Below are 20,371 nucleotides of genomic sequence, written 5' to 3'. Positions count from 1 at the left end.
ACAAGCATTAATGTCTGATCCTGAAACACCACACCTGCACTGTACCTGCTGACCTCAGGTCAGACTTGTTGGAATTGTGTTTTTATATTTACTCTCCAACCATAAACAGCAGTGAGTCTGCAGGTGTGAGCTTGAAAACTAAAGCTGTCAGGAGGAGGTGACGCTCGGAGTGTGAGAGTTTACTCTTTACTTTTATTCACAGCAGGAACGTTTTTATGAGCAGCACGTTCAGCGTACTTTAGTTCAATCACTCAGACTACGTTCGCTTGGACTGGGATGACTGCAGTGATTTGCTCCATTAGGCTGAAGGACAGGAAACTTCAGTCTCAAATATCTACTGTGCATGCCTCACCTTAGAGATCAACAGCAGCAGTGATTTAAAAAACAGTTCTGTGTCACAAATCACCAGAATAATGATCATCTTAAAAGTGCTAACGAAGCTGAGCAGAGCGCGTCCAGGCCGGGGGTTGCTCGGTGAACCTGCACCATGTCCCTCCACCAAGATGGTTCACTACTCGAGGCGCTTTAGTCCTCTTTGGTGACATCTGGTGGCCAAAAATATGAACAGCAGCTTGAAATGAGCCGCCTCACTGTGATCACCCTCTCTGCATTAGCAACTTCTGTTTAATATCAGGCTATCGGTGTGGTGCATCTGTTTTACGGTTATTTGATTAAAAACTCATTTGTATGAAACGTTTGAACATGGGCGTGTCCAAAAGAAGCCCGTGTCGGGCTCCAGAATATCATGTGACCAAAGATGAACTCTCTGAAATGACGTCAATGCTTCATTATGTGATTCGAGCTGTTGAAAAGATGCACCACCAGCATTGGTTGGGACTATGCTTGTGCCGTGAGGTCATTCCAGACCATCTTTTTGTTTGCCTTATGTGGAATATCCTTTTGAAGCGATCGCTTTTCTTTCTCCATATTAATCAAATCAAAGTTGATGTAAGTCTGTAGAGATCTCTTTGGGCATTTCTGGTCATAAAGCAACATTGTCCAGTCTTCGGCAGTAACACAGGAGTTACAGGAGCAAAAATTGGAGAAGTTTACATCCTTTTTGATTGTTTTCAATAATCACCCAAATATGTAGTTTTGTTTTAACAGGTATACCATTAATTCTGACAGATTTAAATGTTTGAAAGGTAATAAGACAGACTCATTTTCAGCCCTGACACAAGTAGCTGTCTGCTCACATCGTGTGTATTCGACAGGAAAATTGCAGTGTCATCAGTCAGGTGTGCCCATCTCTATCTAAGGGTGGGATACCCTGAAACTGTCCTTTTTTAATATGCACTCCATAATTTGTGCATAAATTGGATGCAGTTGTTCGCACTACACCCAAACATTCACCATCTTCACTCATGCGGCCATCCCACTGGCGCCAGCTGAAGGCTGCCGAGGTCGAAGCTGACTGGAACAACAAATTCGTCCATGATAACAGGATTGTTGTCAGAACTCTTTGTCCCTCCTTCAAGGCCGCCAGACCTTCGCTTAACCGGGCGTGATGACACTTTCTCTCAGCTGAACACGGGATAAACATACACACACAAATGCACACGCATGAAACATGTACACTGATACTGATACGCCCTCACTATCACCCCCCCCGAATCCAACACCTCCTCCCAGGTTTACCTCCCATCCAATGTGGACAGTGGATCAGCTGGAGGTGCGATCGAAGATTGCAGCGGTCCCAGATCAGCTGTACACACTGGAACACTCTCCCATGTTGCTGTCTGTGTTTTATTGTGATATGGTGTGATGATGATTCCTGGATTATCCTTTTGTGTTACATATTTCAATGTTTTTTTCCTCGCTACCTAGCCTGACCTGTCTCCCCAATGTGATGTTTGTGTATTGTATGTACGGTCTGTCATCTCGGTTGTGGGCAACTGCAACTGACAAATAAAGGCCATCCCATCTCAACTAGCTAACATTACAGCCAACAGCTAAAACATTAGCACTAAAGACCTACACAGAATACATCGCCATAGACATACAAATAACATAATTTCAGTTTGATGAGTTTAACTGCAAAGCAGATAATGCTATCATAAATTGAAATTTTTTTTTTAAACTTACTTTTCGCAAGCAAATTACTTCTTTTCTTCTTAAATTGTCCGTGTTTGCCAAAATGTGCTAATTTTTCACATGTGATAGAAGAACTGAATTTGGCATGTACAGAATGAATCGCATCATTTGAAACTTAGCTCTGATTGGAGAAATTGGAAGTGTTAGAACTGACCCACATTACGGTCTCCTCTACTACTGGAATTCCTTTCTTGCCTATGGAGAAATTTATCCATTTGTATTTTCTGAATGAGCCAAATATGATTTTTGGTAAATATATTTAGGAAACTATTTTCACTTTCACATATTGAATGAATAATTCTGAGTTTTCTAATAAAACATTGTTCAAAGTTTCTTTTATGTTAACTAAAGAAATATTTTGGGCATTTTTTCCGCTGTTCTCACCGTTTCCTCCTAACAGCTTTAACATCTGACTGACGGTGAGATTATCGTTTAGACAAATTGTTTTTTCACATAATCTTATTATTCTAGAAATAATTTTAATTTCTCTCTCGTTTGTCTTTAGAGAAAGCATTTTCCTTTTGAAAAATTTCTGATATCAAATTTCATTTCCATAAAAACTCTTAAATAGTTTTTCTTGTTAATAAGTCTCAGGGCTTAACTTTGGATTAATTTAGTTTCCAACAGTCTTTATTCTGAATTTGTCCAAATAATTTCAAATCAGTCTAAACTGGACTGCTTTATGGTCACGGATATGTTCGAGCTCGGATGATGTTTGTTCATGTGGGCATCTATCCATGCTTTCATTCATCACTGTGTTGGAATCACCTCCATATAAAAGTTTAGCTGAAGGACATGAAAATAACATCTGCCTTATCGTCTGTGGTTAAAAATAAATATACATTTTATAATTAAAGCCATTTATAAAGTGTGACTGATCAATATCAACCAAAAGTGTAATCCATTGTTCGCTGATGTTGCAGTTTAAGTGTGAACCGCTGCAAATCTGCTGTCACCAACAGAAACGTGCTGCCTTTCTCACTCTTCTTGTTCATTATTTATTGAGCTTTTAAAGAGTCACATTTTATTTGAAATTAAATTTGTGGACTTATTTCAGGAGTTTTGGATTTTCATCAGTTAACGTATTTATTTTATTTTTGCTGTTTTATTGTGAGCTCGCAGTATTACTTTTCTTCTTATTTGGTTTCTCTTTAATGTTTTATGCTTTGGCCGGAGGGTCTCTATTCTATTTCTAGTCGCTTCTACTGAATGTTTTTGCTGTGCCCGCTTCGGCCTGCAGGGGGCAGCCGCGGCTCAGTTTACGCCTTAAAGCGGAACTTTTGTTTCCGTGTTGTGTTTTCTCAGGAGCGTTAACAGCTGTGAACAGCAGACGGCAGGGGGGTGGAGGGGTGTGTGAATCGATTATTGCTCAGCTATCGATCTCAGCACCGTGAGGTCCATGATGCAGTGCGGCTGGCCCCTCATGGGTCCGCTCAGGTGGCTTCACTACCTTAACAAAGAGGTGAAGGTGAGAGCGGGAAAAGGCGAGGAGCACCGCGGCTGGCTGTTAAGCGTGGACCCGGTGTCCGCCAGGTAACGCGCACGTGGAGCCTAATTTGTAAATCAAACAGCTGATCGTGACGAACGAGTCAAGTTTTTTTTCAGCCGTTTCCTGTGAACTTTGACCTTAACTCGTTTAAGTTAAGTTTAAGTGTGACTCCTGATCGTCACGTGGCTCTGACCCTTGTCTTCCTGTGCCCTGCAGTGTGGTCCTGGTGTCCTTTGGTGAGGCGGTGGCGGTGCGGGTGGTGATGGGTCACGCCGTGGAGGCGGTGGAGGTCCTGCGAGCGGCTGCTGATGATGAGACGGCGAAGCGTCTGCGGTCGGTCTTCCTCCCCCCGCCGTCCCCTTGCCTGGACCCCAAGGAGCTGCGTCAGCGGAGGGATGCCGTGCGGCGGTGGCTGCAGGAGAACCGGATCCCCGTGGAGGAGGAGGGGGAGGAGCTAAAAGTGGCGGGCGTCCTGACGATCGCTGCGCCCTATAGCGCCCACGACTGCAGGAGCTCCAACCAGATCATCCTGGACCGGATCCAGAGACTTATCGGGATCCAGGACTGTACCAATCAGGGGTTGCCACTCTGAGCTGGGCCAATCACCAGGTTAGTGTGTTGTTTGAGCTCCGCCCTTTTGTCATTTGCAGATGTAATCTAAATAAAAGGAGTTTCTAAGTGACTCACTTCCTGTAAAACTCACCTGTCCCACAGACTGACGAGTCACCAATCGCCATGATTAGTTACGTCAGAGTGGGAGGAGTTTTAAATATGTGCATAATTTTAAAAGATAAACTGGTTTTATTGTGACAGGCACAATTTCATTTCAGGTGAGAAGAGACCTGCAGCAACCACAATGAACCAGGAAACCAGAGTGCTGGCTCACCTGGGGTCACCCGGGGTCAGGGTGTGCACGGGCGGATTTCAGTTTGTCAGACTTCAGTAATCAATAATTATTGATCTGCTGTAATCATTGACACCTGGATGTCGCTGATGTGATTGAACATCACCTGAATCACCTGCGTCAGTATCAGGTGTCTCCGGTCTGTCCTCTGAGGAGAACTGAGTTCTGCTCTTTATTTGCCCGTTTCCTTGGTGACACCTGCGCCTGTGGGAATGACTTGCTGCAGACTGATTCCTGGAGCGTTTTTGTAAAAGTTTCGTGTCGTTTCATACTTTGTAAAACAAATTCAGACTGGAGTCAAACTTAAACCACGAGCTTTGATCTTTGTCAGTTTCAGTAAACATGGGGATGAAACGTCTACAGAGTCATCTAATCACTGTAAATAAACTGTAAGGTAATTATTGTATCTATGGTAACAAGACACCCATCCCTCCACGCATTTATTTCAATATGCTCTGCTTGGTTTTGTTTGTTGAATGCAGAGCAGAGAAACACTTGTATCCTGGGGCTTTGTGTGTGTTCAATGTCAATAAAGTTAATTGAAACCAGCCCAGCGCCACCTTATCTGCTCTTTAAGTGATGACATGATGAATCCTGCTCCCGGCCCAAACTACTCTGCATTTATTAAGTCTGTGTTTTTAACATGTTTTAGTGCTTTGTATATAGTTCAGTTTAATCTGAACAAACCCCTAAAAACAGTCAGTGATCACTATTGTCCCCTCTCGGTTTTTATTACCATTGTTCATTTTAAAGCTCAGTTTTTAAACCCTATCTACAGCCCAGCCCATGCAGCAGTATAATGACTAACCTCGTATTGTGGATGGATTATCTCAGTTGTTCTCCTGACTGAAGTTTGGTCCTTTTACAGCATCTTGCCATGCGACTGATATTGTCTCTAACCATCAGGAACCCTCACGTTAATTTTTATCAAGCGGAAAAGTGTTCGCGTTCATCCTCCAGCTTCACTGTGTTTATGCTAACATAGCTGTGTTGCTAGCGATCACGTAGCACATCATTATACACCAGCTAGCCCAACTTTAGTAACCTTACAAACGTCACTGCTGTTTAGTTTTCTGTCTTCATTTATGTTGGAAGTGATAGCAGAGCTGTACGTTTAAATTTGTTCATAAATCTCTCAGTCAGAACATGCTATATCATGTTTAGATGGAAACTGGCAAGCTAACTTCCTGCTAACTTCTAACTCCATTGAATTTAATAAATCCTGTTTTCATGGATGCCTGGATGTTAAACTTCATAGTTACACCTGGTAAAGCAGCAACACTGATCATTTTATTAAAGATGAAAGAATTTAGACAGTTTTTAACTCTCAGTGATGCTGCAGTGATCGTTTGGACCTGAAGCAGAGTTTGAACCCAGACACGAATAATGATGTCAGACTTGAAGACCACCCGCTGCTGCAGGGGCAGTAGATGTGGAGGAGCCCACCTACAAAAACCAGCCACAGTTCAGTTCAGCAGGTAAAATAAAGACCGATGAATTCCAGGTTTCTTCGAGCTCAGTGAAAGAAATGTTTATTCCCTTGTTTTTGTTTACATCACTAATAATGACATCACCACCATCTTCTTCATCAGGTCCACCTGAACCACTGCAGTACCTGTGTGGCTCCAGGCCAGTACCTGAGGGTCTCGTCCCTCTGAGGTCTGAGCTCAGAGATGTTCAGAATAAGAGCACATTTTTGTTTTACAGTCAGTCTCAGTTCGAAGCAGTCAGAGCTTCCTGATTGGTCCATCACACATTTTTACTTTCTTCTGATCCAATCAGCTGTAGTGTTAACTCAGTCTCCTCCACAGCCTGTCCAATCAGCTGTCCCTGAACCCTCTGGAACTCCAGGCTGTCCAATCGCACAGAGGGCGTGTCCAGCATGGGGGCATGTCCAACAGAATCCCTCTTGTATGTCTTTGGGGGGAGTTTGGGAACACTGTGACGTGGAGGCACAGGGGGGCCATCCAAGGTGAGGGGAGGGAGTGGGGGGAGGGGTGGAGAAGGCAGGGGTAATTTCCTGGAGGTGGGGGTGACAGGAGCAGGGAGAGGGGGTGAGGAGGACAATGTGGTGGGGGTGGAGCAAATGGAAGTTGGGCCAGAGATGTTGGGGGGGGAAGAAAGCCTGAGGCAGGAGGTCACAGCGGGGACGACCCTGAGGGGGGGGCAGGAGGTGTAGAGGGGAGCTGAGGGGCTCTCGTGGAGGCAGGGAGGGGGGGCTGTCAGGTGGTGATGATGACAGTGACGAGTAACGAGAGGGGTGGAGCTTACAGGTGGGCTGACGAGGTGGAATGGCTGGGGGGCTGTCCAGCTTTGACACCATCTGTGAGGGAGAAGGGAGGGGGGGGGTCAAATGTCACATTCAAATGAACCTTTATCAAGATTGAATTGAGAAGGCGGCGTCAGACAACAGCCCCGCCTCCCCTCACCACAGACCTTTGTTTACATTTACACCATAACAGGACGCCAACAGGGGCCCGTTCTTCGTACCTCGCTAAGTAAGTTAGCTGGATTAGATTGTTGACGATTTCGCGTGATCTTGGATCGTTCGGTTCTCCGAAGCTCATCCGGGACTTGCTGTCATAGCAACAGATCCGTAAGTGTAAACCTGCTCGGGAGCAGGTTTACTTTATGTAAACAGGATTAGATCGCGGCCACGCAGGTATGTCCGCTTCATTTATACCAAAGCAACAGCGATATTCCTCCACTGTTTCACCATAAATAAATGACATCAATGTAACTAAAGATAATGCAGCACCTGATCCATTTATTGATGTCACACAGATACATACAGGTCATTTCCTAAAAAAGGGAAATGTACTATTAACATTCTATTACATGTATGTGATTATTACAGATGTAATTCATATTTCAGAGTAGTAATTGTAAATTACTTCGTGTAATCAAGATGAGAGACCACGGCTATAAAAGCGAAGGTGGATTTGGGAAGCCTGTCGCAGCCATGTCCTGTCCGTATACGCGAGCAGCCCATTGTGGAAGGTGCAAGATTGATAAGGAGAGTCCTCAGAATTCAGCGTATATTGCGGGACAGACAGGATCCTTTAGCTCAGCGCGACAGTGTGCTCATAGAGAGATATCGATTTTCCCGTGAGGGTATTATTTACTTAACCAACTTGTTGACGAGGGGGTGCAGGACCACCACCTGTCTTTTTTTTGCTCTGCCCTTTTCTTGGTTGCTGTTATGAACAAACAAACAGATTATTTCAGGGTCTCTTTCCAAGAGACTCAAAGCAATATAAGTGATAAATATTACCATTCTGTAGAATATTCTTATATTTCACTTTTACTTGTTCCCATGTTCTAGTGGGTCCTGTTGTGGCTCTAATGTGAAAGAGGATATAATGTAATATAATAAATTTACCCTACCGCCTACTGGTGTTGGCCAGAGGGGCCGATGGCGCAATATGGCAGCCTGGCTTCTGTCAGTCTGCCCCAGGGCAGCTGTGGCTACAACCGTAGCTGCCTCCACCAGTGTGTGAATGTGAGAGTGAATGAATAGTGGCATTGTAAAGCGCTTTGGGTGCCTTGAAAAGCGCTATATAAATCCACTCCATTATTATTGTTATTATTAAATTACTTACGAGTTTAATTTGTCAGCAACTTTCTGCCAGCCCTCTCTCCTTGCTTTTGCAGCCTTTGCAGTGTTCCCTTGTGTTCTGATTAAACTCTGAAACTCCTGAAATCCCTCACTCAAGAGTTCTTGCTCTGCTGCCGAAAAATACTGGACATTTTCGCCGACCAATCAAAGGGTTGCCGATCAATGTTTCTACTATCGATGCGTAGCCCCTGTTAAGCCACCCAGTGATCTCACATTACTTCATCCAGCTGTACTAATCGTCAACAACAGGTGTGTTCGGAGAACCGGATTAGCGAGCTCACGGTTAGCGCGATGGTTTGATCTTGGATGTGTCATTTGATCTTGGATGTAGTAAGCGAGGTACGAAGAACGGACCCCAGGTTGACACAGCAACAACTACACCCACAACAACAAGGTGGAGGTTACACGTCTGGGCTGGAAAAGCCGCAGAACCACAGGAAACGCTCCTCCGGGTCTATAAACAGCTTGATGTCTGTGAAGGTTCTCAGTCATCCAGGTCATCGTAGTCAAAGGAGCTTGCAAAGAAAAGCGTCTGGACTTCCTTAAGTTACTTGAAGACGTTTCACCTTCATCCGAGAAGCTTCTTCAGTTCTAAGGTCAAATGGTGGAGAGTCCCAGATATAAACCTAGTGGGAGTTTCCCCCCACAGAGGGACAAAAGGACCCCCTGATGATCCTCTAATCGCCTGAGCCAAGGTGGGAAACTGGGTGTGGGTCCCAATCAGCCAGAGTTTCGGGTGAGTTCATTGTGAAACCTGGCCCCACCTTATCATGCGAATTCCTGAGATCAGAAGAGCCACCTCCACAGGACAAGACTCAGCAGTCCATCTGCATCTTAAGGTCAAAGGTCATTCTTTCAAGGATACCAATGTTCACATTTTGGACAGAGAGGACAGATGGTTTGAAAGAGGAGTGAAAGAAGCATCTGTGTCCACTGTGAGCGACCATCTTTGAACAGAGGCGGGGTTTACGACACCAACTCTCTGCCATCTATAATCCAGTTTTGAGATTCCTCCCCAGACGCCTTAACGCCCACTCACATCCTGGGCCATCTGACCTCAGGAATTCGCATGATAAGGTGGGGCCAGGTTTCACAATGAACACACCCGAAACTCTGGCTGATTGGGACCCACACCCAGTTTCACACCTTGGCTCATGTGATTAGAGGATCATCAGGGGGTCCTTTTGTCCCTCTGTGGGGGGAAACTCCCACTGGGTTTATATCTGGGACTCTCCACCATTTGACCTTAGAACTGAAGAAGCTTCTCGGATGAGAGGTGAAACGTCTTCAAGCAACTTAAAGAAGTCCAGACGCTTTTCTTTGCAAGCTCCTTTGACTATAAACAGCTTGAAGCTAAAAACAGGTTCTAAGAATTTGGTGGTTGCTGCTCTGTGATACACAAAGAACAGAAGGAACCCTGAAACGTTCTTGCAGTCCAAAAGCTCCTCGGGCTAAAGCAAAGAGGGTACCTTGGAGGGGGAAGACTCAGCAGGAGCCGACTCCGGTCGTCTGCGGGGAGGAACAGGAGGAGGAACGGGAACATCCTCAGAGGCCCGACTGAAGCTCACCATGGAGGAGACCGAAGAGGACCCTGAAAATTACCAGATAGACACTGTTAGAACCAGGAGAACGAACAGGAGAACCATACAGCAGCCAGCAGCAGATTGGTTTGTTGCTCGTTAACTTCACGCTTTAAGTACTTCAGGGCTCCAGAGTGCGACCAACTTGGTTGCACATGCGACCTAATTTCTCAATGCTGCGACTAAAAAAAAAATTTAAAGTCTCAGCAACTCTGAAAGTCTCCATGTGATTAACAACAGACACACATTATCCACATATCGTGGTTTAAACCATTCAGAGATGGTCAGGGGCGGGACCTCTCTGATTGGCCGTAATCCAGATATTCCTGTAGGCCTTGTGTGTATGTTTGAAAGTGTAGGTCAATAGAGAGGTGAGTAGGCAACAAAGGCTGTCACACTTGGTGTTCGCTCGCTCTGCGGTAGAGTATCACTTCCTGTTCCTGCTCAAACACAGTGGTGTTTCTGAGTAGCTTATCTGCTTAGCAATTTAATTAAAATTTTTTATATACATTCTTCTTTCATAGTATAATCTTCACGTGCTTCATCCAAAGCACACTGTGTACTCACTACCTAACTTATAGCCAAAGTATTCACTCACTGTGTCTTTACTGTTTTGCTAACTTAGCTTAGCTCGTAGCCGACTCGTTAGCACCATGGCTACTTCACCTGTCCCTCCTGCACTTTCTTGCTCATTGTGTCAGATGTTTAGTTACTCCTCGGCCTCCTTTAGCAGTAATGATATCTGTAACAAATGTAGCATATTTGCAGCTCTGGAGGCCAGGATTACTGAATTGGAGACTCGGCTTCGCACCCTTCATTCACCCATAGCTAGCCAGGCCCCTGTAGCTGGTGCAGCCGAAGATAGCGTAGCTGTTCCCCGGCAGACCCCAAGCAGCTGGGGAAAGAGGGCGGCTGGGTGACGGTGAGGAGGAAGCATAGTCCAAAACAGAAGCCCCAGGTACACCACCAACCCGTTCATGTGTCTAACCGTTTTTCCCCACTCGGCGACACACCCGCCGGGGGCATGTGAAGCTAGAGACACTGGCAACCATAGTCAACTGTCTTCCAGGGGCCAGAGCAGGCGACATTGAAGGAAATTTAAAACTGCTGGCTAAGGGTAAACGTAAATTCAGTAAAATCATAATTCACGTCGGCAGTAATGACACCCGGTTACGCCAATCGGAGGTCACTAAAATCAATATTGAATCGTGTGTAACTTTGCCAAAACAATGTGGGACTCTGTAGTTTTCTCTGGTCCCCTCCCCAGTCAGACCAGGAGTGACATGTTTAGCCACATGTTCTCCTTAAATTGCTGGCTGTCTGAGTGGTGTCCCACAAACGATGTGGGCTTCATAGATAATTGGCAAACCTTCTGGAGGAAACCTGGTCTTGTTAGGAGAGACGGCATCCATCCCACTTTGGATGGAGCAGCTCTCATTTCTAGAAACATGGACAAATTTATTAAACCCCCCAAAATATTAGGTCTCTCTCCTCCAAGTCTCTGTTAGTACATGACTTAATAATTGATCAACAAATCGATTTACTCTGCCTTACAGAAACCTGGTTGCAGCAGGATGATTATGTTAGTTTAAATGAATCAACACCCCCGAGTCATTCTAACTACCAGAAACCTCGAAGCACAGGCCGAGGGGGCGGTGTGGTAGCAATTTTTCACACCAACCTATTAATCAACGAAAGACCAAGACAGACTTTTAATTCATTTGAAAGCCTGATGCTTAGCCTCGTCCACCCCAGCTGTAAAACTCAGAAACCAGTCTTACTTGTTATCATCTATCGTCCACCTGGGCCTTACACAGAGTTTCTGTCTGATTTCTCAGACTTTATATCTAATTTAGTTCTGAGCTCAGATAAAATAATTATTGTGGGTGATTTTAACATCCATGTAGATGCTAAAAATGACAGCCTCAACATGGCATTTAATCTGTTATTAGACTCAATTGGTTTCTCTCAAAATGTAAAAGAACCCACCCACCACTTTAATCACACTCTAGATCTTGTTTTAACATATGGCATAGAAACTGAACATTTAACAGTGTTTCCTGAAAACCCTCTCCTGTCTGATCATTTCCTGATAACATTTACATTTACAATAATTGATTACACAGCGGTGGAAAGTAGACTTTATCAAAGTAGATGTCTTTCTGAAAGCGCTGTAACTAAGTTTAAGAATATAATCCACCCACTGTTATCATCTCCAATGCCCTGTACCAACACAGAGCAGAGCAGCTATCTGAACGCTACTCCAACAGAGGTCGATTAGCTTGTTAATAATTTTACCTCCTCACTACGTACGACTCTGGATACTGTAGCTCCAGTGAAAACTAAGGTCTCTAATCAGAAGTACCTGACTCCGTGGTATAATTCTCAAACATGTACCCTAAAGTAGAGCTGGGCGATATATCGAGTTTTTAAAAAATATCGATATATTTTTATACGAGATATAAGATCTGACAATATCGTTTATATCGATATAGTCTATGTTACGTTATAATTATACTTGTGGAGCCGCAAGTTTGCCTCTCTTTCGTCCACTTTCGTCTTTACGTTACTCGGCCTCGCCTCTCCTTCACTGAACACAACTCCCCCTCCTCCCCCATCGCTTCACCTGCAGGAAGCAACAAGATGGACACGGCAAATCTCCTTTAACGAGTTACTGCGCATCGCCCCGTGCATGGGGCTGGACGGCGTCAATGTGTTAGCTAGCTAACCACGCTAACGAGCTAACCACGCTAACGCCATGCCGCCCAGAGGTGCTGCACAGCCTAAAATCCTTGCATTTTCTCAAAAGTTGACAGCGCGCCTTATGTATGAATTCTGGTTGTGCTTGATGGCCGCGAACCGATTTTATGTGGTACACGGCGCTCAGCAATCTGTCAAAAAATGTTTTAGTACGACTTTGGTAAGCTACGGAGCTGCACCGCTTGATGGATTGTCGGAGCATTACGGCTGAGCCTCGCGGAGTGATACGTACTGGGCTTCAACGTAATATTACCCTACTGTGTATAAGGACCATAAATGGCACCTGTTAAGAGACGTGGTTGCGAAGTGGATTTCAAACTCAATGCTGTCAGTCACGCAGTACAAGTTGGGAACAGAGCAGCTGTGAAATCTGTCTTTGTTATTGTGCTCGTCTTTTAGTTTACATTTTGACTGCACAATTGTGAGCTCTTTGTTTAGCACAAAAACAACCTTGTTTTCTTTTATTTATGGAGCATTATTATTTAATAAATGCTCATAATTTATTTTTGAGTAAATTTTATGTACATCTGCTCTATGTTAATAAAAGTGCCTGTGTGACATCTGGGACACAGCTTTGACTAAGAACTCTCTTTTTGTTCTTACTTTATGGCTTTAAAAAAAAAAAAATCGAGATATATATCTTATATCGCCATCCAGCTAAAAAATATCGAGATATGAATTTTGGGTCATATCGCCCAGCCCTACCCTAAAGCAGATGACTCGTAAGCTGGAGAGGAAATGGCGTATCACAAAATTAGAAGATCATCATTTAGCCTGGAGAAATAGTTTGCTGCTTTATAAGAAAGCCCTCCGCAAAGCCAGAACTTGGGCTGGGCCATATCATACAGTTCACGGTAATACCGGTATAATGTTGGGCAACGCTGAGAAAATAAAATATCGCGATAGAATATGGCTAAAACACGCATGCCCAGTGCCTTTGTTTTCATATGCACATGGCCGAAAAAGCATGGCGGCAACGGAGAATGAGAAGGGGGAAAGCGCATCATTGAGCGAAACCGATGAACTGGTTTGTAAAATGCTGCAACTTCAGTGATGTGGAACTGGCTTGGTGTCTGTCCGTCAGATACTCACCAAAGCACATTTTTTTGTACAACATGCAAGCGGGCCGTCGTTATTGCCGTATTTGTCGGTCTAAGGTGCTCGTAAATCTGGGAGTAATCTGGGTCCTAAACTCAGTCTCATTCAGGTCCAAAGTCAAACGATCACTGCGGCATCATTGAGAGTTAAAAACTGTCTAAATTATTTCATCTTTAATAAAATGATCAGTGTTGCTGCTTTACCAGGTGTAAGAATTAGGTTTAACATTCAGGCATCCATGAAAACAGGATTTATGAAATTTAACAGAGTTAGAAGTTAGCAGGAAGTTAGCTCGCTAGTTTCGCTAGTTACCTAAGCATGATATAGCATGTTCTGACTGAGAGATTTATAAACAAATTCAAACGTACAGCTCTACTATCACTTCCAACATAAATGAAGACAGAAAACTAAACAGCAGTGACGTTTGTAGGGTTACTGAAGTTGGGCTACCTGGTATTTAATGATGTGCTACGTGATCGCTAGCAACACAGCTATGTTAGCATAGCATAAACAGTGAAGCTGGAGGATGAACGCTAACACTTTTCCGCTTGATAAAAGTTAACGTGAAGGTTCCTGATGGTTAGAGACAAATGCAATCCTATGGCAGGATGCTGTAAACGGACCAAAATTCAGTCAGGAGAACAACTGAGATAACCCATCCACAATACGAGGTTAGTCATTAATATACTGCAACAACATGGGAATAGTGCAGCCGTGATAGAATACAGCATTAATGAATCAATGGTACAGAAGTGGAGGAAGCAAGAAGAATGAGTTTAATAAAGTTTGATTTATCTGACTGCTTTGTTTCGCTTAATGTGCCTTATAATCCTGTGCAATTTTTTGTCTGAAAAATACGTATTTGACGTTTTTATTTGGCACACTGCAGTTTAATGTTGCAAAGCAGGTCTTTTTAACTTCAGTGGATATTATACATGGTTATGCTCAGGATATGTCAGCCCATTTCTACTGGAAATGCCTTTTGGTTAAACTTTCAGCAAGGAATTTGCATTTGCACTGTTAAATTTTTATATAGCTTTAATGCACATAAAAAACAGCTGCTTGTTTAAGTGAAAATACATTGATGGGGGTTTTTTGCGCTAGCAAAGTTGTGGAGTTGCATTTTGTCTCGCATCAATTATATCGTTATCGCAAAGTTTCAAATATATATCGTGATAAATATTTTTGGCCATATCGCCCTGCCCTAGCCGGAACATCTTACTATTCATCACTGATTGAAGACAATAAGAACAACCCCAGGTTTCTCTTCAGCTCTGTAGCCAGGCTGACAAACAGTCAGAGCTCTTTTGAGCCAACAATCCCTTTAACGTTAACTAGTAATGACTTCATGAACTTCTTCACAAATAAAATTTTATCATTAGAGAAAAAATTACCAATAATCATCCCACAGATGTAATATTATCTACAGCTACTCTTAGTACCATTGATGTTAAGTTAGACTCTTTTTCTCTAATTGATCTTTCTGAGTTAACTTCAATAATTACTTCCTCCAAACCATCAACGTGTCTTTTAGACCCCATTCCTACAAAACTGCTCAAAGAAGTCCTGCCATTAATTAATGCTTCGATCTTAAATATGATCAACCTATCTCTAATAATCAGCTATGTACCACAGGCCTTCAAGCTGGCTGTAGTTAAACCTTTACCCAAAAAGCATCTCTAGACCCAGCAGTCTTAGCTAATTATAGGCCAATCTCCAACCTTCCTTTATATCAAACATCCTTGAAAGAGTAGTTGTCAAACAGCTAACAGATCATCTGCAGAGGCTTATTTGAAGAGTTTCAGTCAGGTTTCAGAGCTGTTATGTTGCGGGTCACATTGACCCAGCACAGAAGAGATTTCACATGTCATCTGCATGACTACAGAAAACGAAAAAAAAAAAATCAAAATTATAAAAGAAAATTGTAAAATAATCAATGCCATTGTTTCTAACACTTTTGGATGAGTAAATTTGCCCTGGGTCAAATTAACCCAGGAGCATAATTGGTGTTCCTAGAAACCAACATAACAGGAGAGTTAAAAGGGAGTTTTTCCTTCCCACTGTCGCCAAAGTGCTTGCTCATAGGGGGTCATATGATTGTTGGGTTTTTCTCTGTATCTATTATTGTAGGCTCTACTGTACAATATAAAGCGCCTTGAGGTGAATGCTGTTGTGATTTGAATTGAACTGAATTGAACAAAGCCTCATTTCTGCTGTTTAATACCAAAGAAAATTAAACTTAAAATGATACCAAATTACAAAACGCTGTCTAATAAAACCTCTATAACTTGACTCCGCTTCACTTCATGTTGATTCATGGTTTTCTTCAGTTTTTAATCTACTGCAGATATTTTAAGGTTATCTGCTATAAAAATCCAGGCCAGGAAAATCTCCATAATGTTTTTCTGTTTTATTCTCAGTTACTTTGACACAAAGGCATTTGCTGTGATGCTCACACAGTACTGATAAATGATCAGAATTATAATATTTCTGACTGTCTGAGGAAAAATTGAATTGAATCGAATCGGGGCCTTGTGAATCAGAATCGAATGGATTATAGAAATCAGTGATACCCAACCTTAGTGAGCAGCCTAGGCCTGACAGAGGTGGATGTAGCTGTGGGTAATAAGAAAAGATGAAAAGAACGATTGATAGTGTTTTCATTAAGGCCTGATCCGTCTGAAACTCATAGCCAGTGCTCTGACACGGAGCCATGGATTGCTCAGCTTACATCTAACACCGGTCTGGAGACGGCATCAGATAATGAGCCACATACGATGGACCCCGAGCCAGAGCCCACTGAGAGTAAAAGGAGGAACGTGTATACTTTTGGAAAAGATTCAGTGAAGCTGATAACATGATGCACTGCATTTACTGTTGCGAGTGTGGAGAGACCGTGGCCGGCAATACTGCATTTGTGACTGCTTCTAATAAATTTCAAAGTGAAACGCTGAAAAGCACAGTGTATCCAGAGAACACATTATAAGCTGCGATAAACGCCCAGTGTCTCCTCACTGCCTTTCAGCAGCAAACAGGTCGTCAGGAGGCCGACATGATGATGAAGTTTAACATTGGCACTCTTTAGCAATACTGTAGGCCAGGGGTGCCCAATCCCGGTCCTCGAGAGCTACCGTCCTGCAGCTTTTAGATGCATCCCTACTCCAACACAGCTGAATCAAATGAATGGCTTGTTATCAGGCCTTTGCCAAACACGATGGCACGCTGAAGAGGTAATCAAACCATTTGATTCAGCTGTGTTGGAGTAGGGATGCATCTAAAAGCTGCAGGACGGTAGCTCTCGAGGACCGGGATTGGGCACCCCTGCTGTAGGCAAAGCACTTTAAGCACAAGCACCTTTTCAGGAACTTATCCTTCTTGCAGAAATGTGCTCCAAATAAAGCACTTTGTGTTGACAAGATTGATAGTTAATCATTTACAAATCAATATTGTCTGTATGGACAGCAGTTGGAACATGTAAAAAGGCGGGGTTAAGTGATGCGGTTGAAAAACTTGGGCGCAACTAACTTTTGTGCTGGTGCACATAAGAAAACAAGTTAGTGTAACCAGTGTAACCACGGCAACAAGTTAGTCTAGAGCCCTGTACTTAATTCAAAAGTTAGAATTTCTTAAAAAACCAAAATAAAAGTAAGATCATCCATCCAGTGCAGCGGTCTCAACAGACACTGACCAGTCATCTCTCCAGGGTTTACCTGGGGACTGAAACCTGACCTAGGACAGGTATCCTGGTCGCATGAACCACCTAAACTGACTCCTTTCAATGTGGCGGACCTCTAAAGCTGACCCCAGAAGCTCATTTCTGCTTCACGTTTTTCTGTTTTATCCTCAGTTACTTTGAACCAAGGGCATCTGCTGTGATGCTCACACCTCTGATGAAGTGTCAGCTTTCTTTTTATACATATAAAAATGTGCATATGTACTGATAAATGATCAGAATTATGATATTTCTGACTGTGTGAGGCAAAACTTCACAGATTCAAATAGAACCAAATCGATTCTAGAAATCAGTGACGATACCCAGCCCTACTCAGGATGCTGTGGAGGTGGTAGACGAATGTCCCAGGCCTGCCTGCCATGTTACCCTCAGCTGATCGAGGAACTTTCCAACCTTCCCTTCAGGATTCACTGTGACTGTGTGCATGGAAGAACAGCAGACAGCGCACTCATCCAAGCACGTCAGGTACTCAAAGACGAGTCCTGTTCCAGCGAACAGGTACAGAACCAGGAAGGTACGAGTGGACTCAGGTGAGCCGGTACATCTCACGCTCGTCCCCAAAACCAGTTTACGCAGCCTGAGAGCAGCCTGCCAAGACCTCGGCCATCGTGTGCTGCCTGAACCACGAGACGCTGGAGTCCAACTGTATCCAGCTGGAAAATGGACTCCAGTCTTTTTACAGCAGACCTCTTTCACTTTTTTCTGGCCTTCACACTCCGATGGATGCGTCAGAGAGCAACTTAGTATCTTGGAAGGATAATTGGCACGCAGCCTGGAGCAGCCAGGGATCGAACCACCAACCTTGGATTAGTAGATGACCTGAGCTACCTCCCCCACCTTAGAGCACCCTCCTTCCCCAAGGGTGATGGGGATGAGGAAAATTCCCAGTTTACGCAGCCCAACATCAGCCTGCCAACGCATCAAACTACAACTGCTGCCCGGAACAAGAGACGCCAGAGTCCGAGCGAGCCGCCGGATCAGAACTCACTGAACTTCCCTGACGCCTTCTTTCATCTCGGCCGGTGCAGAGACAGTAACACAGCTGCCAGTTTCTATGGAGACAAACTAATACAATGGGTGTGACATCATGCACAGGTGAGACACAACAGGAAGTCTAATCAATATCCTCTATACCAATGAGCAATCAATAACAATGGAACAGAAACCTGAAACACACTGAGACAGGTGAGAGACAGACAGGTGTGATGTGTGGGGCGCAGGTGAGCTGTGGAGCAGGCGTACGGAGAGTCAGGAAGGTCATACTAACGTGGGCCGTGCGGCAGAGACACCACAGCAAAGATGCTGTCGCAGGCTGCAGGTGAAGAGGAGAAACACTGTGAGGAAGGGAGAGGAGTGGTGACATCATCCTGCAGAGAGGAGGTACGATGATGGAGGCGAGAGCAAGGAGAGGAGGTACGATGGTGGAGGTGAGCGCGAGGAAAGGAGGTACGATGATGGAGGCGAGAGCGAGGAGAGGAGGTACGATGGTGGGGAGGAGCATGAGGAGAAGAGGCACGATGGTGGAGGTGAGCGCGAGGAAAGGAGGCGCGATGGTGGAGAGGAGCACCAGGAGAGGAGGCGCGATGGTGGAGAGGAGCACCAGGAGAGGAGGCGCGATGCTGGAGGTGAGCGCGAGGAAAGGAGGCACGATGGTGGAGGAGGCGCGATGGTGGAGAGGAGCACAAGGAGAAGAGGCGCGATGGTGCAGAGGAGCACCAGGAGAGGAGGCGCGATGGTGGAGGAGGCGTGATGCTGGAGGTGAGCGCGAGGAAAGGAGGCACGATGGTGGAGGAGGCACGATGGTGGAGAGAAGCACAAGGAGAGGAGGCGTGATGGTGGAGGCGAGCGCGAGGAAAGGAGGCGCGATGGTGGAGGCGAGATGGTGGGGAGGAGCACAAGGAGAGGAGGCGCGATGTGGAGGCGAGGAAAGGAGGCGCGATGGTGGGAAGGAGCGCGAGGAAAGGAGGCACGTTGGTGAAGGCAAGATGGTGGGGAGGAGCGCAAGGAAAGGAGGCACGATGGTGGGGAGGAGCGTGAGGAAAGGAGGCACGATGGTGGGGAGGAGCATGAGGAAAGGAGGCGCGATGGAGGAGGCGCGATGGTGGAGAGAAGCACAAGGAAAGGAGGCACGATGGTGGGGAGGAGCGTGAGGAAAGGAGGCACGATGGTGGGAAGGAGCGCGAGGAAAGGAGGCACGATGGTGAAGGCAAGATGGTGGGTAGGAGCGCAAGGAAAGGAGGCACGATGGTGGAGGCTAGCACGAGGAGAGCGCGATGGTGGAGGCGAGATGGTGGGGAGGAGCGCGAGGAAAGGAGGGGCGATGGTGGAGGAGAGCACGAGGAAAGGAGGCGCGATGGTAGAGGCGAGCACGAAGAGAGCGCGATGGTGGAGGCGAGATGGTGGGGAGGAGCGCGAGGAAAGGAGGCGCGATGGTAGAGGAGAGCGCGAAGAGAGGAGGCGCGATGATAGAGGCGAGCGTAAGGAAAGGAGGCGCGATGGTGGGGAGGAGCGCGAGGAAAGGAGGCGAGATGGTGGGGAGGAGCGCAAGGAAAGGAGGCACGATGGTGGGGAGGAGCGTGAGGAAAGGAGGCACGATGGTGGGGAGGAGCATGAGGAAAGGAGGCGCGATGGAGGAGGCGCGATGGTGGAGAGAAGCACAAGGAAAGGAGGCACGATGGTGGGGAGGAGCGTGAGGAAAGGAGGCACGATGGTGGGAAGGAGCGCAAGGAAAGGAGGCACGATGGTGGAGGCTAGCACGAGGAGAGCGCGATGGTGGAGGCGAGATGGTGGGGAGGAGCGCGAGGAAAGGAGGCGCGATGGTGGAGGAGAGCACGAGGAAAGGAGGCGCGATGGTAGAGGCGAGCACGAAGAGAGCGCGATGGTGGAGGCGAGATGGTGGGGAGGAGCGCGAGGAAAGGAGGCGCGATGGTAGAGGAGAGCGCGAAGAGAGGAGGCGCGATGATAGAGGCGAGCGTAAGGAAAGGAGGCGCGATGGTGGGGAGGAGCGCGAGGAAAGGAGGCGCGATGGTAGAGGAGAGCGCGAGGAAAGGAGGCGCGATGGTAGAGGTGAGTGCGAAGAGAGCGCGATGGTGGA

At 45.6% G+C, this 20,371-nt stretch overlaps 3 protein-coding genes across 9 annotated transcripts in view; 1 reads left to right on the top strand and 2 right to left on the bottom strand.

The window, feature by feature from the left end:
- LOC113023527 (reticulon-3-B-like) overlaps positions 1–3,838 on the bottom strand; it is a 9,583-nt gene extending 5,745 nt beyond the window's left edge. For all 7 annotated transcript variants that reach the window (XR_003272592.1, XM_026169602.1, XM_026169605.1 and 4 more), the window contains exon 1: positions 3,777–3,838. The gene's annotated coding sequence lies outside the window, so the exon portion shown is untranslated. The remainder of the gene's footprint in view (positions 1–3,776) is intronic.
- On the top strand, positions 2,632–5,036 carry gemin6 (gem (nuclear organelle) associated protein 6). The gene is made up of 3 exons (XM_026169611.1): positions 2,632–3,627; positions 3,800–4,192; positions 4,414–5,036. Exons 1-2 carry the CDS (start codon positions 3,494–3,496, stop codon positions 4,173–4,175), a joined length of 510 nt encoding a protein of 169 aa, XP_026025396.1. The 5' UTR covers positions 2,632–3,493; the 3' UTR covers positions 4,176–4,192; positions 4,414–5,036.
- Positions 5,037–6,002: 966 nt separating this feature from the next.
- sos1 (son of sevenless homolog 1 (Drosophila)) overlaps positions 6,003–20,371 on the bottom strand; it is a 50,150-nt gene continuing 35,781 nt past the window's right edge. Inside the window, 4 exon segments of the mRNA XM_026169520.1 lie at positions 6,003–6,596; positions 6,598–6,810; positions 9,576–9,697; positions 18,545–18,589. Coding sequence (XP_026025305.1) covers positions 6,237–6,596; positions 6,598–6,810; positions 9,576–9,697; positions 18,545–18,589 — 740 coding nt within the window. The 3' untranslated portion in view covers positions 6,003–6,236.

This window comes from Astatotilapia calliptera, chromosome 6, assembly GCF_900246225.1.
Source record: "Astatotilapia calliptera chromosome 6, fAstCal1.2, whole genome shotgun sequence".
Taxonomy (NCBI): domain Eukaryota; kingdom Metazoa; phylum Chordata; class Actinopteri; order Cichliformes; family Cichlidae; genus Astatotilapia; species Astatotilapia calliptera.
This window is presented reverse-complemented; position numbering and strand designations above follow the sequence as displayed.